We start from the raw sequence: 16738 nt of genomic DNA, 5'->3' as shown, positions 1-16738 counted from the left end.
AAAATTTCATTGAATTTTAAAAGGAAATCTTGGGATATTTTAAGTGAATAATATTGAGTAAAGATTTCGGTGAATGAATCAGGACAATAAATAATAAAGGGATGAAGATATGCTATCCGCACATCTCCGAGTTGGCAACAATACAACTCGCGATAGAGTAAATCAGAATTCAATTTGTGCCACACAAGATTAGAGTTACCGATACCAAGATTCTGTAGAAATTTTATCTATTGCTTAATATTTTCTCAATTTTTATATATATAAGAGCTTTCAGTAACGGTATAAAGTAAATTTCAAATTAGTCAATTTCTTTTATTAAAATTTTCTCCCTTTTAAATTTTTCCCATATTAACAGCAATAAATATTTCTCTTTTCGACATGACAATAAATGAAAAATGACTTTATTTTATTTTGAAAGATGAAAATAAGAAAAGGGCTCGACTCTATGTGTCTGTTGGCAGTCATCTTGACCAGTTATTCATCTTGTAATATACGTATATTTATATTGTCGTGAGCAGGCATTGGCCACCCGGTACGCAACACCCCTTGATCGTTTTAGTGCGCCAAATGCCACCGTGTTTTACACTTGGCAATAATAGTTGAAATCTATGTAGCCAATATTTTATGTCACCCCTTCTTGAAAACAACCCCTCCTACATATGGAGCATCCAGTATATAGACTACGTTATTGGTTAAATACCTCCTAAGGGGTTTTTTTTTCTTTTTGGGTTCATACATCAATATATAGCTAATGAAATAAAAATAGGTCCACCGCGTATTTTTCAAATAACTTGACAATATCATCAATTCAACAAACATTTTTCAATCAAAAAAACTTTAAAAGTACTTTTTCAAATCAATCCTCCAAATCCCAGATGGTACACAATATGGCCCATATCCAACTTTTTCAAGAGTCGATCTTTAATAAATAATAATTATTTTCACATACTATATACTGTTTTGGCAAATGGAAAAATAGAATTTTTTTTTGATATTTTTGGTTATTATAGAAGTTTAAATCGTGTTTTGAATCATTAAACACTTTGCAAAATATAATTAATTTAAAATTCTCTATTTAATTAGAATGAATGAATAAATAATAGAAGTTTTTATCTATATAGAAGAAGAATAACATAAGAAAGTTATATTGACTGATGTTGCGGAAATTACTTGAAGAAATAAACGGAATTTAAATACCTTGGGGTGGAAAAAGAATGTCCTTTCGAAGGTGAAGGATCGTCCCAAGGGGCAGATACATCGAGAGAAAGGAAAAGGGTCGTAATTTACACGTGACTATGTTACACAGTTCAACAACTTCAAAGATTACTTTTTAAATGTCCGATATATTCGCACACGTTTGGTCACATTCTTTATGAATATGATGATTTAAAATCAAAATTTAGAATCATTAATTGCATATTCAAAATTGAAATAACGATACAAAATAATGTTATAGGAATAGTGGGCATCAGTGGGCCACTTATTTTCAGTAATTTTAATTATTTAAAGCATATTCCGACTTGTTCCACTGTTGCCTGACCCACTATATACAGTTTCTTTTGATTTCCTTTGGAAATTATTAATAAACGTGGCGTAAATTTTTGGCGCTAGTGGGTATATGTAAACGTTATTTATATATTCAGAGTTTGATAATTATTTTTGAAATCTTATTATTCCAGAAAAATGAAATGGCCCATTGATGCCCACTATTTCCCCTATACTGTATAATACTTATGAAGAAGAATTTCGAAAATAGTTTCGGACGAAATGAAAACTAAATTGCTATATCTATGTATAGTAAAAATGGAAAACGAAATTCAGTGTGAATCCAATTGGAAAAGGGATGTAAAAAAACGTGGTGTTATCCGACGGTAGGCTTTACTTTGATCATGTCCTCTGGGAACCTTGACCATTCTCCTCTTGCTTCTTTTTCTTCTTCTTCTTCTCATTTCAATCTTATTGATATACCGAATAAACACTCGTTACATCCGGCTTTGCGAGGTAAATTTTGGCGCCCAACAAATTGATTCCGATATATATATCCCAGCTTCAATAAAAGAAGATATACAAGTCAAAAATCTTGTTTTTGAAAAGTAGAAAGAACTTTTTCGAAAATATACTCAAAAATTTGTTATATATTTATCATATTTTTAAAAGGTCAAGTTATATGAATAAAAAATATTTTTCCGTTCAATTTTTTATAGGCGCGCATAAATACAGATAGAATGTAACTCGCGCGTGTGTATGGTATGGAGGTATATATAGTAGCGGTTTTAAATTCCGCGAGTCAAAGCAATGTTTGACATGGAAATCTTGAATGATGCATTAAACATGTTGCAGAGTGCTTTCTCTTTTTCTCCTCCTCCTCCTTCTTTTTTCCACCCTCTCACCACGCGCATTCTGGTCCCTGCGTCTTGTGGCTTATTTCTGCAAAGAGATACGTTCGCAGTCCAGCAACCTCTCTGTATATATAACTCAACTATATGATATAGGACCTCCTGTATAACCTCACCATTATCCACGTAATGTTTACTTAAGCAAACGAAGGCCAAAGGGATCGACTTCCGCCTTTTAAGATTGCAAAACCCCTTCTAATTTCCGGTTTCGATCAATATTGTATACCAAATTTCATTTCTTATTGTAAAGTACATTGATCCTTATTTCATATTTGTAAATCACTTTTCTTTGGATTTTATAAGGACATGCAGGTCTACAGTGGGCCACTTGCCCAAAATTTGCACCAAATTTTTGAAGGTGCGTTAAAATCAGATAAAAATATTTTGTATCTATAAAAAAAGGACTATGCGTCATATTTCCTACAAAAGTTCCTGAATAAAAATTTTATTTGTAAATATTTTTCAATTCCATTAAAGATTACTTTTTAAATTTAAAAAGAGAAAAAAAAATTAATGAAAAAAAATATATGCAAATTAACGAAAGAAATATGTAAAAATTGAAGAAAAAAAACCCCTTAAATTTATAAAAGAAGAAAAAAACATTTTATTTTCTTTTCTTTTTTTTTTGAAGAATGGAAACATAATGAAAGGGGTGATTCAAGTGGTTGAGTAAATAAATCTAAAGAAGGGAATTTTACAGGACCATTTTCGTAAAAGGTGCGCCCCATTGTCCGGCAAATGACATCAGGCTTATTGTATTATTTAAAGAGCCCTGCTTTAAGGTCTTTTTAGCCACACTCACCCCAATGAAATTCGCCGCACTTGGACCTTTGGAGTTTTTTTCGCCTCCTCTAAAAATCTGGCCAGAACGTCGTGCTTCGTTCACGTCGGAAGGGATGATTTTTTTTTTCTATATGTGGGTTACGATTTTTTAAAAGGAATTTTAACTCTAGAATATTGCGACATGGAAAACCCACTAACTTGCGGGAAAAAAATTTTACTTAAAAGTATTTGCAAAAAATTTCTTCTCACAAAAAAGAAAGTAAAATTTTTTTTTTTGAAAAAAATTAATTTGAATTTAGATTTATATACAGTAATTTTTTATTGTAGATAATGTATAAAATATAGAATAATGAATTTTTTCAACTCACCAGGTGAGATGCCGAGTTTTGCTTGAAGGGTTGAGGGACTTCTGAGATCAGGGGTTGATACAGGGGCAACGGTGGGAGGTGACAGGTGGGGGTGCGTCTGGGCTCCTCCACCTGTCGTCGTTGCTGTTGTTATTGTTGTTGTGGCACAGGGATTCAAGGGCGATGTTCTTTTTAGAGATTGTTCGGTTCGCCACGCGACTTCATTATCACCTATCCACACTTTACCTGTAAAAATCAGAAAATTGATTCATTAGAAGAAAATGTTCACTATTTTTTAAATTCAATAATTAGCAAATTAATTATAAATTAAATAATAATTTTTTAATTTAATAAATTAATAATTTTATTTTCATATAGTTATACCTATATGGTAAATATAGTGATAAATATACTAAAAAATATAGTAATAAATATATTGTATTTAGTATATTTAAACTAACTTGATTTTTTTTTTATGTTTTAGATTACAAAATCCAATGGAGTTCAAAAAAGTCAAAAGAAACGCGTCACGTAAGTATTATTAAAATTTGCATAAAGAATTAATGAAGTTCTACTTTCAGCAATATAGGAGACCGGAAGAACAGAAGAAGAAGAAAAAGATTAATTTTTGGAAATTTTACCAAATTTCCTCATACTAGATCATGAATAAATTTCTCCCTTTTGCTGAAGGTTCTTCAATTCTCTGTGAAAATGACAAAAAACTTTCAACAGAGAGACAATAGAAGTAAAAGATGAATTTTTGGAAATTTTACTAAATTTCCTCATACTAGATCATGAATAACTATTAATAATAACTATTACATACCATTAATAACTAATTCTCTGCGAGTCCGACAAGTAAAAATAAAAATACTTCCTGGTTATGTTTTTCTTGAAAAGTGAATTAATAGATTATAAAACAATTTTTATATTATTCTTTTTCTATATACATTATATTCATATAAGCAAAAGAAAAAATATCATTGAAGTTTAAAAGCAATTCTTGAGAAATTTTAAGTGAATAATATTGAGTCTAGATTTCGGTGAATGAATCAAGACAATAAATAATAAAGAGATAAAAAGATATATGCTATTCGAGTTATATATAGTAATTTTTACCATATACATATATATATATATACAAAACGCAATCAGCATAGTTAGCAGTTTGAAGAAAATAATATAAGATTTTGAGATTAATTATAACAAAGATTGATGGTGATTGTTGGGAATATATAGAGGCTTTTCTAAATAATGAAAGTTATATTCATCAAAAATGGATATTGGATGCAGAAACGGAAATTTAGAAATGAGTAGCATGTTTCCTGGTCCAGTTTCGTTCTTGTTTGAGGGGTGAAATTGTATTAATAAACGTATACACACATATATATATATATATGTATATAGGTCTAGAAATATACTTCATTCTCTATACACACTGAAAGTGTCTTTTCTCCCCCTTGATTCCAGTGCGCGTAATTAGCAACTGACCCCTCCTCCTTCTCCGTTCCATTTCGTCATTTCGAATCCCTGGACCCTTCTCATATGGGCTTTATATGCATTTTCTCGAGTTTTTCCCATTTTCCCTCGCGTTTCCCTTAATTTTCTGGGAACAATGCCTTCTGCTGGATATGTTGTCCTAAGCTGCAGTGTCTAATTACGAGGGTGAATCGGAGATGGGGCTCGCATATATATATATATATATATATATATATATATATATATATTATATTCTTTTGCGACATATACACTCACTCGGGTGTTCAGATACATTTTCATCTCATTTATTTTTAGAAACAGCATCATTTATATAAATACAGACATATAATATATAATACAATTCCAAATTTCGAAAATAGAAATATTTTCGCTATCTTAAATTCGCTATAATTTTATTTATTTTTAGAAAAAAGAAAAATATCAGCTCATGTGCTATTAATTTTGAAGTGTAAGAAAAAATGTCAAGTAGGTGGCGCCACGTTCTATGTCTTAGCAATTATTTACTGAGTTTGAACTGCTATAAATTTACATTGTGGATAACCGTATAAATTGACATATAATAAAATAATTAATATTATTAATAATATTCTAATTCATAATTTAAATAACAAAATTTTGATTTTTATTTTAATCTCAAAATTGAAAATTTATAACTATATGAACAATAATAATTTCTCATGAAATATAAAGCAGCATATATATATATATATATATATATATATATATATATATATATATCTATTTATGTATATGCAATAATTTGTATAAAGAAAGAAATTATAAAAGTAGATTATTTCTAATGCAAAAAAATGGTAATTAATTTAATAAATATGCAATTCTCGCAAATTGCTTTCCATAATACAAGTGGATGTGTATAATATATATATATATGTGAGATTTCGAACTATTCGCGATAAATCAGTGCAAAACAATAATGAGATATTAACATTTGAAAAAAAATGTAAATGATGATTTATGCAAAGGAAATTCGAGGAAAGGCGCGCATAAGTACGAAGATATTACGTTTCTGGAGCGTGGCAAGAGTTGAGAGTATTTGCAAAGCACGCAAATACAAGCCGCCTCCGCACGCGCTCATGTGTGAGTCACAGTCGGTATTATTTGCTTGATGAATGATTTAGCTTTTGCATCTCTCTCTCTCTCTCTCTCTCTTTCTCTTTTTTTTCCTTTTTTCTCTCATCGTATGGGTCATCTTCTTTTATATACACACACAAAGTGAAGCCGCATAATATAAACTTTACTTTATAAGAGAGACAGACGTAGAGATTGGAAAAACAGAGAGAGAGAGAGAGTGAGAGAGAGCAAAAGTGAAATGGAAGGAGAAATCAGGGGGTGGCAACTAAAATCGTCTGTATGGAAGTTTGAGTGAGACAAGAGCAACGACTATATAGAAAGAAAGAGGAAAACGACCAAGGAAAATGTGGCTGGCGCTAACTAAGGGCGTCGGCTAATCAATATCATCAGAGAATGGCCGCTTGCCTCTTTCACCCTCTCGTGAAAGAAATTTTCTTTAGTTACTCGTATTTTTCTCAAAAGGAAGAAAAAAAAAATTTATTATTGTCTCTACATTTTCACAAACTTTGTATAATTAACATTAATTAAATATTCTAATATCAATTAATTAGCTACATATTAATAAAATTTAACTAATATTTGCTTCATTTGAATTACTTTTTATTAGGAAAAAATGTCGTATTTACAAGAATTTAAATAGAATAGGTATACAACTTGCATTTTGCATTAGTGGGAAAAAAAATTGCATCAAAAAACTACTACGCAGCTAAAAATGACTACTGCGCATGAAAATATTTGTTATCAGCCCTACTGCGCAGACAGTTCATAAATAAAGGTTCGTCTACAATGCAAAACTAACGCACCTGTAGGCTATGAAGATCTATCCACATTCACAAAGTTAATGCAACAGTAAGTTATTATTGTCCTTCTACAATGAAAATTTAACGTAACATTAAGCTATTATGGTCATTTTACAATGTAAAATTTCTCGTGACCTTTGCACATGCGCAACAAATTAGCAACTAAAACGACTGTCGACAATGTAAAATTTACTATAAAAATATATTTAAATAGTAATAAATAATAATATGATATATATTACATAGGAATAAATTATAATAATAACTGTAGAATAATAAAAAATTAATTATAATTTATCAAATTTTTTTAAGAAAAAAAAAATGCATTAGCCATAATTTGAAATATTATATTAAAATAGTAATTTCGATTGTGGACAATACTGCGCCCACAGCAAAACCTGAGGCCAAATTGAGAATAGTCCCTAAACTGAAGGCAGCAGTTTCTTTTAATCTTGAAATGTTTGCATGGTCCAGTCCTTATAAGTCCACCCCTATACATATATATATATATGGTCCGAGACAAACGGAACAACCCTCATATGTAGGTAGAAACGACAAGTTCTCAGAAAATTAAATTATCTCACTTTTTTTGCACAACATTTTCAAAATAAAAATTTTCTTTTCTATATAATTATATATAGTACTGTTAATATAAATATAGTTATCTACAAATTTTCTATAAATATAACTTTTTTTAAAAAAAACTAATACGAAAAAAAAATTGTACATTAATAATCGCAGATTAGGTATTGACGATGTAGATTAAAACGAACATAACCTTAAAAATCAAGGTTTTATGTCAAAAATGTAGGTTATAACTAACATAACCTCAAAATTCAAGGTCCTAGGTCTCCAGGATTCAAGGTCATAGATCAAACATAACCTCAAAATTCTAGGGTATAGGTCTTCAGAATTCAAGGCCTTAGTTCAAACATAACCTCAAAATTCAAGGACATAGATCAAGGAACCGTTGGGTTTAAGGCTATGTCCGACAAACATAACTTCAAACTCCCCTAACCAAGAAACGAACATAGCCTCAAATTTTAGATAAAATTGTAATAATTTTAATACCTGCAGTCTTTAAAAAATTAATCATTAAAGTGGAAAATAACGGGGGTAGGCGGGTGAAGCGCCAATCCATATTATTATTATATAAATAATCATAGTTAAATTAAATATAATAATAATAATAAAATTAGTTTGTAAACAGTCTGGAATTTAAAAAACTAGAGTCTAAATTTAGAAGGGTGGTAGAAGTATAGAACTTAAGGGAAAAATTAAAAAAAAAAATAATTTCCACTGGGAATCGAACTCGAAACGTGTGCGCAAGCATAGTTATATGCCTTAAACCTCATAGCCACGGTGACATTACAATTGAATACATTTTTCCTATATAATCTATGAAAACGACAATTATTAATACTATAGAAATATGAAAACTTTAAGCCAACTATTGTCGAAAACCAAAAAAAAAAGTAATAATTTTAATTCACCAGCGATAAACATATCTAATGATAATTTTCCAAAATCAAAAAGTTCCCTATATACATATACTATTTAACACACATATTGCGCGTGTGTAGTGCGGCTATAGTCAGTATTTCGACCTCTAGAAAAGCAGTTCGCATAAACAGAGCCATTCATTTTGAGACCCCTCGTGTGTGCGCGCCTTTCTATATTGCCCAATGGGCTTCCTTTTTTTTCCCTTTTTGCATTCCCTACGTTCATTCGTCCAGTGTGGCGCGAACTCCATTCACGGGTTTATCACTGTCCAGATAACAACGATTTACCTACACGCGAAGCTTAGGGTTGGTAACACATTCAACGGGATGGTGGGGGGGGGGTGTTTGGTCGAGGAGAAGAGACGCAAAAGAAGGCCAACGAAATGGAGAGAAAGTGAGAGAAATAAAAAAAATAGAGTGAAAGAGAGAGAGAGAGAAAGAGAGTGAGGGGGGTGGATCTGGCCAGCCACCTTGCATTCGGGAGTATTTCACTTTAACGGCCCTCAAGGGAATTGGCTGACCCTGCTCGACCCTTCAGCATTTCAGCATAATGGACCTCTACATTACTTATTCGTCCTATGGCCAATGTCCTATACACGTCCGAGAAAACCGCGGAAAGTCGTTTCCACGTTTTTGAGATCAACTTTAATCTCTCCCTCTTTTGATTAAAATGAAACGAAACTTTTTCACATTGAATTTAACCTTTTCCAATTTTTTTTACCCTACGGAATATATATATATATATATATATATATATATATATATGTAAAAATATACGGATATAAATAATTCGATCTCTAATCTAGTAACGTCAATAATCCCACCGCTGTCACCATCTAATTAAAAATACACTTTTATACAAAAAAAATTGTATTAAAGTAAAAAAAATATTTAAAAAATATTAAAAACTACCTAAATTAAAAGATACAATTTAGATTTTTTTTTGTTAAATAATTCTAACAATAAAATAAAAAGATTTCAATTTGTAATTCAGGGGAATAAAATCGTTTCAAATGAAAAGAAACATTTAAATAATAGTATCATATTGTGGGAAACAAGGGGAAATAATATATATAATACAAAGGCATCAATTTCCAAACTGTTTATAAATATATATATATATATATAACTTCACGATGCAAAACTGTCGTGAGGAAAAGGGTTAAATACGATTTAACTCCAAGAAGAAATTTTATTGAAAAATAATAATGTTGTTTGTAACATAATAACGCGGTCGTTCCAAGCGAATGATGATGATGGATTCTCCGATTAGTCGATTTTCCAAACAAGAATGTTGCATTTTGCAAAAAAAAAAAAAAGGAAAAAATTAATGCGGCGTTAACGGCGGTTGTTCCTGCATAACAACACCGGCCTTTCTCGTGACCGAGGGCAATTTCTTAGAGGGTAACAGTCTGTTTCCCATGGCAAAGATAAACATTGAAGTATCAACCGATTATCTCTCACTCTCTCTCTCTCTCTCTCTCTGTTTCTCTCTCTCTGTTTCTCTGTTACTCTTTGCCTTTAAAGAGAAACTTTGTACTTCAGGGAATCGAAATATCCCGCAGGGTCTGTGAAATTTGCGTGCCCAACTGATCCTTATATACATATCTATATATATATATATATATATATATATATATATATATATTCCGCAGCGAGATACAACGAGTTCGCCGAGTTATTACTATTCTCTTAATTGAAAAATTTTAACACAAAAACGCGAGAATATTATTTATTATACCTGAGCGTCAATGAGCATACTTTTTTTTGCAAGTTTCAGAAAAACAATTAAATATATATTTTTATTCCTGTATTTATATTAGAGTGCAGTTTTTTATTTTGAATTTATTGTGGCTAGGTCAATTAACTTCTGAGAAGTTAATTGATTCTGATTGGTAAAATATTTTGTAACGACAATTTGCCGATTTGGAATCAATGTAAGATCAAAGTAGATTCAATGCAGATTAAAAGAATGTTCAATGTATGTGAAAAGTAAGTTCAATTTAGGTTAAAACTAAGTACAATACAATTTTAAGTTCAGTAAAGCTCAAAGCAGGTTTACTGTAGGTTAAAATTAGGCAATATAAATTTAATGAATATGTTCAATGTTGGTTTAATGTAGATTAAAAGAAGGTTCAATGTAGGTTAAAAGTAGGTCCAATGTAGGTTAAAAGTAGGTCCAATAAAAATGCAATGTAGGTTCAGTAAAGGTCAAAGTATAGGTTATTTACTGTAGGTTAAACCTAGGTCCAATATAAATTTAATGAAAGTTCAATGTAGGTTAAAAGTATGTCCAATAAAAATGCAATGTAGGTTCAGTAAAGGTCAAAGTATAGGTTTACTGTAGGTTAAACCTAGGTCCAATATAAATTTAATGAAGGTTTAATGTAGGTTAAAAGTAGGTCCAATAAAAATGCAATGTAGGTTCAGTAAAGGTCAAAGTATAGGTTTACTGTAGGTTAAGCCTAGGTCCAATATAAATTTAATAAAGGTTCAATGTAGGTTAAAAGTATGTTTAATATATGTAAATTTAATAAAGGTTCAATGTTGGTCTAAAGTAGGTTAAAAGAAGGTTCAATGTAGGTGCAAGGTAAGTAAAAATCAGATCAAATACTGATGCAATGTAGGTTCAGTTCAGATTAAAATTAAGTCTATATACTATTAAATGCAAAGTAGATTCAGTAAAGGTCAAAGTAGGTTAAACGTATCTTATCAAAATATGTCAAATGTAGGTCAAATACAGGTTCAAAGTAGTGTTAATGAAGGTTTAATGTAGGTCAAATCTATGCCCAGTGTAGGTTCAAAGGAGTTTGAGAGTAGGATCAAAGTATATAGGAGTAATGTGTGTTTAAAATAAGTTCACCGTATAGTTCAAAGAATGTCAAAGAAGATTGAAGCTAAAAAGATTCGATTTTATTTCAAGTTCTTTTACAAAAAAAGAATTTAAATAAAAAAATTCAAGTTCAAATTATTAATACTTTTCTGCGAAATTACTTACACAAACATATACATACAAGGCATTAAAAGAATGCATTAAATTTCTAGACAAGTATGAGGTTTCCTCTTTTGCCCTGGTGCTCGAAAGAATTGAAAATTCCTGCTCGGTCAAGGGTTGAGGGACTTTGAGATAAAATGTTCTTGGGACAGGGGACGAACGGGGAGAGGAAGAGGAGGAGAAGGAGTGAGGTTGAGCACCAAAGAGAGAGAGAGAGAGAAGCCGACATTGAGCGCGGATAAAGCGTCCGATATAAGATTAATAGTGGAGGCCGACCGTCGACGAGGGTGGTTGTCGATGGTGATTCCTCTTTGAAGGTGGACCCAAGGGTAGTGGCCAAATTGAATCCTGTTTAGAACACGAGAGAGAAAGACGCACCAGGAGCAACGCGTCCAAAGCCTTCAGGCTATCTTTCAATAAGGTAAATTGCTGCCACCTACCATTCTTTTATCTTTCTCTATTTCGTGCATATCTTTTATCTCTTCAAATCATTTATCTTCTATTTAATTTTACCTTCCTTCCCCTCCCTTCCAAATAGCGCACAATAACATTATTTTAAAACACACATTTGAATAACTAGTTTATTTTTTTCTTTTTTTTTTTGTACTATATTATTACACTACTCGGGAAAAAATGAAAAAAAAATACAACGTAACTTTTACTATTTAAAAATTTAAACCTATAAACTGTCCGGAGTTTCTGCGCATTTCTGGTAACTTTTACTCCAGAAATAGTCAAATTTACTCCGAAAATAGTAAAATTTATTCATAAAATAGTAAAAATTATTCCAGAAATAGTCAATTTTACTACTTCTGGAGTAAAAATTGCTAGAAATGCGCAAAAACTCCGTACAGTTTGGGTTTTACTTTTAAAGTAGTAAAAATTACTTTATTCGTTTATTATCTACTTAACATTGTTTTTTTAATGCATTTGAGATTTACATAAGTGAAAAAAAAAAAAAAATTCACTACCATCGGGAATTGAACATATCCCTCCCGTAACACTGTCATGCGCCTTAACGCTCACGGCTATTTTAACTTACCTATTAAAATGTTATCTTTCTTTGCAATTTTTTCATTTTTCTATTACAATGTTTGATAAAATAATTAGCCTTAATTATAGCAAATAGTTTTCTATTTTTTTTTCTTTCTCTTAATTAAATTAAATAAAATATAATGTTGGCTTTCTAAAAATGATTCTAACACTGGTATAAAGAAAGGTATTAATTTAATACCGACTTCAGGTACTAAATTGTCATTTGGTTCTATTTTGATACCTAAAATCGGTACTGTTTTAGTATACTTTCTTTTTACATAGTGAAATTATTATAAATCTTGGCATAAGTTTTTCCTTTCATTTTCCTTAAATAAATTAAATAAAGTATAATAGTTATTTTCTACAAAATGATTCAAAATTGTTATAAATATTGGCATAATTTTGTATAAAAAAAAATTATGAAAATTTTTTTTTTAAATTATGGAGTGCAATCGAAGATCAAAGATTAATTATCTCCATATAATATATATATATATATATTAAGTTTCTTAAAGATCCCGGTCCTTTTGAAAAATTGCGCGGCTTAATGTCGTTTTTAATTTATGAAGGTTCTAAAGTACCTCGATTATAAATATATGATTGATGGCTTTTTTATTCTTGATCCGCAAAGAGAGGGGGGGGGGGACGGAAGTGGGGCACAACATCTTTATTATATTCGCATAATTGTATAGAAACAAAGATTGTCAATAGCTCCATTTGCTTATCGAATATTGACTATATATATATATGTGCGTGTATAATAATCACCTGGACGAAGTTCAGAATATTGAGATAAATATTCTTAAATTTAAATTAAATTAAAATTCTAACGCTTATAATTAACGGCGAAATAATGATAACTGAATAGCAATAAGTAGATAAATAATTATAAACAATATAATATAAATTATATTTAAGGTAATTATAATTATTATTATTATTATTATTATTATTATTATTATTATTATTATTATCATTATTATTATCATTATTATTATTATTATTATTATTATTATTATCCATATTTTTTTTGTCATCAATGATGAAATTTGGAAAAACTTGAGATAAATTGGGGTGTGATTTTGATTGAGAGATGAAAATGCTGTGTTCATTGAACAGGTTTTTCCATTACTTGTGTCCTGTGTGCCCTTGTTATGGTCTATGCGATCGATAAATCCCCTACTTAGTCCTCATATACTTTTATACACGGAAAAATCCTTGTATACCTTATTTTAGCCAGTGTGCGCGGGTATTTTTCATTGTCTGCTATACACATTCTCTCTCTCTCTCTCTCTTTTCCTCTCTCTAGTAATAAATATATGTGACCTGCTATCCTAATCCTAAAAAGTATTGTATGAGAAATAAAAAAAATCCTTTCGATTATAACCATATAACACAATGGTTATATAAGTTTTCTATAAATTACCCTTTTTCAATAATTTAACTTTTTTAATCCTTCTAAAATATAAAGCAAAAGATTAAATTCAAAGAAATTTCTTTTTAATTTCAACTGAATCTAATTTATTTGTTTTTTTTTTTGTTGTAAAAAAAAAATATTAAGATAAAATAATAATAAATAAAAGAAAATAAAAAAAAATATTAATAATACCTAAATAATAATAATAATTAATAATAATATAAATAAGATCATTTTTTATTATTATTACTTACACAGAAAAAAGTTGGACTCATATTTGTTGCATCTCAAAATGAATTTATGTTAAATGACATAGAACGTGGCGCCATCTGCCTGTTTCCATTTTTTATACGTATCAAATTGAGTATAAATTTTGTACTCAATTTGAGATTAGTTTTTTCTTTGTATATAGTACATTTAATACGTAGTAAAAATAAAAATTTATTTCTTTAAGTAGAAAAAGTTAAAACAAAGATCATCAACTATCACTCTAAAATCTACGCCCGACATCTAGTGGCAATTATAGAAATTAAACTATGCTACGTTATTTAGTGACAAATTATACAGCTTATACTACATATATTAAAAAATCATGGAAACCACTAAAAAGATAATGTAAATTTTGAACCAACTAATTCTTAAAAGTAGAGAAAACGAAAAATAAAGTCTAGGAGTTATTTCGAGAAAAAAAAATCCATTACTATAGAGAGAAGAAGGAAAATGGAAGTGGAGGGTCTCGGTGAAAGCGCGTCGACTCGGGGTTGAACAGAGAGATGACGGAGGTTGCGCCATTCTGGCGAACGTGAATAATAAAAAAGTTTTTTTTTTTTTTTTTTTCATCGTGTACGGAGGGTTGAAGATACGAGGAATGAAAGGGTTGATGCGCATGCGCGAACCGCCCTTCTTCAGAACGGGGGTTCTCTCTCTTTTTCAAACCACCCCGAAGCATAACTCTACGCCACCGACACCTACAGCCAATCTGCATGCGATTCGTGGAAATTTCCGCCATTTTGAAAAGGAGTTTTAAAACGGGAGTGGAAGAACTTGTGTATTGAATTTCGATACTTCATATAAAACAATCACTTTATAAACGTGAAGAACAAATCATTTTTTTTTTTTTTTTTTTTTGCTAATACGAATATTATAGTATACAAAATTTATATTCTTATCTAATATTAAAAAGTTTTACTTTTTTTTTAATCAAAATAAAATTTAAATACCGTCAATTGGGGCTATTCTATCATCTCCAGGGGGCTATTATGAACAACGCCAGTTTTTAATAAATAAAATCTTTGTTTTCAAATATTTGTCTCTTTGGGTAAATATATTGTCTGATTGTTTTTTTTACAGAGGGCACTAAATGTAATTTTTTAATTTTTTCACAGAAAGCAGAAAAAGATTCATAAAATTGCAAAAATGGTTAAAATTTTCAGAAGTGCCTAAACTTAATAGGTCTTTTTTTTAATTCTAAATTTTTTTAATAGCCCCAGTTAACTATATATATACTTATTCCATTTTTGTTTCAGTTTTTTACTATATACGTGCGGAGTCAAATTATTTTTACTTAATTTTGTCGCCCAGAATGACTGCCACACCCTAGAGACGGCCCTGTTAATGATAATAAACGATTATTGAAAATGATGTAATCATTCGAACGAATTGTTCACTAAAGATAAGATCATTATGACATATATAATTTTTGAAAATCGTATATCAACGATTCGAAAGTGGGTTATCAGTGCGATATTTTAATAATTTAACGCACCTTTTATGTTGATATATACTGATGACGAACAAGTATTGGACAAGTCATTGAATTTCTCGAGAAAAGAACAAAACTGATAAAAATATAGATTCATATATAATTCTATATATATATATTTTTTTTTTTTACTGATTCATCGTCTTTTTTGTCTGCAGCCTGCATTTTTGGATCTATATATTATAATAATCAAGGATATTGTATATAAAGAATATATGTTTCAAAGTCCGCGCGAATCAAGAAACTCTCCATTAATAATTTGTAATATTATAATCAATGTAATGTATAATTGAGATTCGCGAGATATAATCAATAAGTAAATATTGCCGATTCTATATCTATATGAAAATTCTGATCAACTATCTGGAATTAACTAGATTGATTATTTATAGAAATGAATATCTTAGAGGCTCAATGATAAAATTTTAATAAACTTGGGAGTCCATTCATATAACGGAATTTAAGATACAATTTTTTTGTTTATCAAAACCGGACTATTTTTTAAACAAAATATAGAATAAAAATGATTACCCTGAACGAAGCGGATTACGTGGGTCGTTGAAGAACGCAGCTAATATACGGAAAAAATTGTACTCAAAATGTAAGATACTCATTTAATAAGCAACGCTTTTTTATCCCTAGAATTAAATAATTTCCCTTCTTAATTTTTCTGCCTTCCGAAAATTTACCCTAAGAGTCACCCCTCCTAACGATAAAATGATAAGTAAAATTTTGAGGTTATATGTTCAAAGAATAGAATAATCTATAGGGAACAATAAAATTCCATTTTTAACATTTTCAACTCAAATAGTGAAGTATAATTTTTGCTGAAATTGACGTGAAAGGGAGTATGTGCAATAAATAACAAACTCCCATGGCTTGTAAAAATTGTTCTCATATAAAATATGAGACCAGCCATATTGCCGGTAGAAAATGGAAATGACTAGTGTCGCGGTCAGGAGTCGCATATACACGAAGGGGTTGTTCAAAAAAAAAAAATAAAAAATAGGGGGATTGGCTTCTCATTTTAAAGTCACAATGCCGCATATATGTATATATATATATAGGCACACGTCGTTCGGAATCTATCCGTCCATTTTCTACCAGCA

At 30.0% G+C, this 16738-nt stretch overlaps 1 protein-coding gene across 2 annotated transcripts in view; it reads right to left on the bottom strand.

The window, feature by feature from the left end:
- Positions 1 to 16738, bottom strand: part of LOC127281571 (POU domain protein 2-like) — a 178825-nt gene that overhangs the window by 61092 nt on the left and 100995 nt on the right. For both annotated transcript variants that reach the window (XM_051305329.1, XM_051305330.1), the window contains exon 3: positions 3548 to 3772. In XM_051305329.1, coding sequence (XP_051161286.1) covers positions 3548 to 3772 — 225 coding nt within the window. The remainder of the gene's footprint in view (positions 1 to 3547; positions 3773 to 16738) is intronic.

The sequence above is a fragment of the Leptopilina boulardi genome, unplaced genomic scaffold (assembly GCF_019393585.1).
Source record: "Leptopilina boulardi isolate dan_hultmark-lab unplaced genomic scaffold, ZJU_Lbou_2.1 LbouV2_273, whole genome shotgun sequence".
NCBI lineage: Eukaryota > Metazoa > Arthropoda > Insecta > Hymenoptera > Figitidae > Leptopilina > Leptopilina boulardi.
This window is presented reverse-complemented; position numbering and strand designations above follow the sequence as displayed.